This window comes from Apis dorsata, unplaced genomic scaffold (genome assembly GCF_000469605.1).
Source record: "Apis dorsata unplaced genomic scaffold, Apis dorsata 1.3 scaffold_248, whole genome shotgun sequence".
NCBI lineage: Eukaryota > Metazoa > Arthropoda > Insecta > Hymenoptera > Apidae > Apis > Apis dorsata.
This window is the reverse complement of record NW_006263527.1, coordinates 1-1,634: the sequence shown is the minus strand read 5'-3', so window position 1 is coordinate 1,634 and position 1,634 is coordinate 1. Positions and strand designations below refer to the sequence as shown.

Sequence of the window (1,634 nt, the reverse complement as noted above, 5' to 3'; positions counted from 1 at the left end):
TTTTAAATTTTGATATATATATATAATATGCAAAAATAAGAAATAATATTTTTATATAAAATTTTATATTTATAAATATATTACAAAACATTAACGACTAGTATTTTGATTTTTTAGTATAAAAAGATACTTCTAATCTTCTGAATCAGCCTTACAGAAAAAATTAAAATATACTATATTTGTCATTTTATAAAATTAAAATTTTTATTATATTTTAACTAATAATAAATATTCTATAAAGTAGATTTTTAAAGTTTTTCACCAGCGAAAATTCTAATATTATTTAATATAAAACAATAAAAAGTATATATAAAAATAATACAAAATTTAATATTCTTTTGTTTATTTGATTATATTATGTCATAAAAAAAATAATTTATTTTTTACTGATTTAGTAAAATGTAATTACTATAGTGATTTATTCTATTTTCAATACTAGTTAATTTTTGGTTACTTAACTCCTCTAGGTATTTATAATTGAAATTATGTTTTATTATTGACAAAAAATGTTATTTTTTTTCTTATTCTTTTAAAATTTTATAGATAATTTAATAGAAATCGATATTATAATTCAGTTCAGAGAATATGTTCATAAATTATATTTAATTTATTGAAATCAATTATTTCAAACTATGTTAATCATAAATAAGAAAGTTGGTAGCAAAATATCAAATATTTTGTCATAGAAAGCCGGTATAAAGTTTCAATATAGTATATCTGAATATATTATATGAGGATGGTGGAGGAAAGTACGATTTTGAAGATGTACGAAGAAAAGAATATTTATTTGCTATTTCGGAAAAGTTGAACTATTAGTTAAATTTTGATAGATAAATAAAAAATTATAAAATTTTATGTAAAATATATTAGTTATATTAAAATCAAATACGTTCGCATGCGTATTAATTATTTCTTTTTGCAAACTCGATCGAAATACATTATCCGACAGGAGAGCACTCTTTGGGCTCCAGAGGAAAGAAAAGTTGTTGTAATGGCTGCCGTGTCATGAAATGAAGGTACCGAGCCAGTTTTGTGGTTCCACGATGGAGGAGAACTCCAGTTCTGCATCTCAAAATCATAATGGACAATTATCTAGTGGTGCAAATGTTCCATTAACAAATAATAAACATCAAGGGAATGACAATGGTACTAATGGCGATGCTAAGAATGAAAGGCCACAATACTCTATGCCTGGTATTCTACATTTTATTCAGCATGAATGGACTCGCTTTGAACTTGAAAGATCGCAATGGGAGCTTGATAAAGCAGAATTTCAGGTATCGTCTTAATTTGTTTGAGGAAAATTCTCAGAATTTCTCTATATATTTTTCTTTAAAGTATTCTTTTCTTATTGTCATATCATCTGTCATGTGACAGAATGATAAAAACATGATTAACTTGAAAATATGTAAAACATCCCAATATAATTTGTATATATATTTAATTAAAAAATTAATTTAATTTAAATTAAAAAATATTTTATAAGAATATTTTTCTTTTTATAATATTATATTTTAAAATTCAATCAAATGTCACTTTGTGTACATTGTGCATATACTCAAAAAATTATTTCAATTTAAATTAAAAAATATTTTATAAGAATATTTTTCTTTTTATAATATCATATAATATTA

General features: G+C 21.8%; 1 protein-coding gene across 1 annotated transcript; it reads left to right on the top strand.

Moving 5' to 3' along the window:
• The first annotated feature begins 748 nt into the window (after window positions 1-748).
• LOC116185674 (striatin-like) lies at window positions 749-1,304 on the top strand. Its single transcript, XM_031510643.1, has 2 exons — window positions 749-765; window positions 950-1,304. Exon 2 carries the CDS (start codon window positions 1,011-1,013, stop codon window positions 1,287-1,289), a length of 279 nt encoding a protein of 92 aa, XP_031366503.1. The 5' UTR covers window positions 749-765; window positions 950-1,010; the 3' UTR covers window positions 1,290-1,304.
• Window positions 1,305-1,634: the final 330 nt, after the last annotated feature.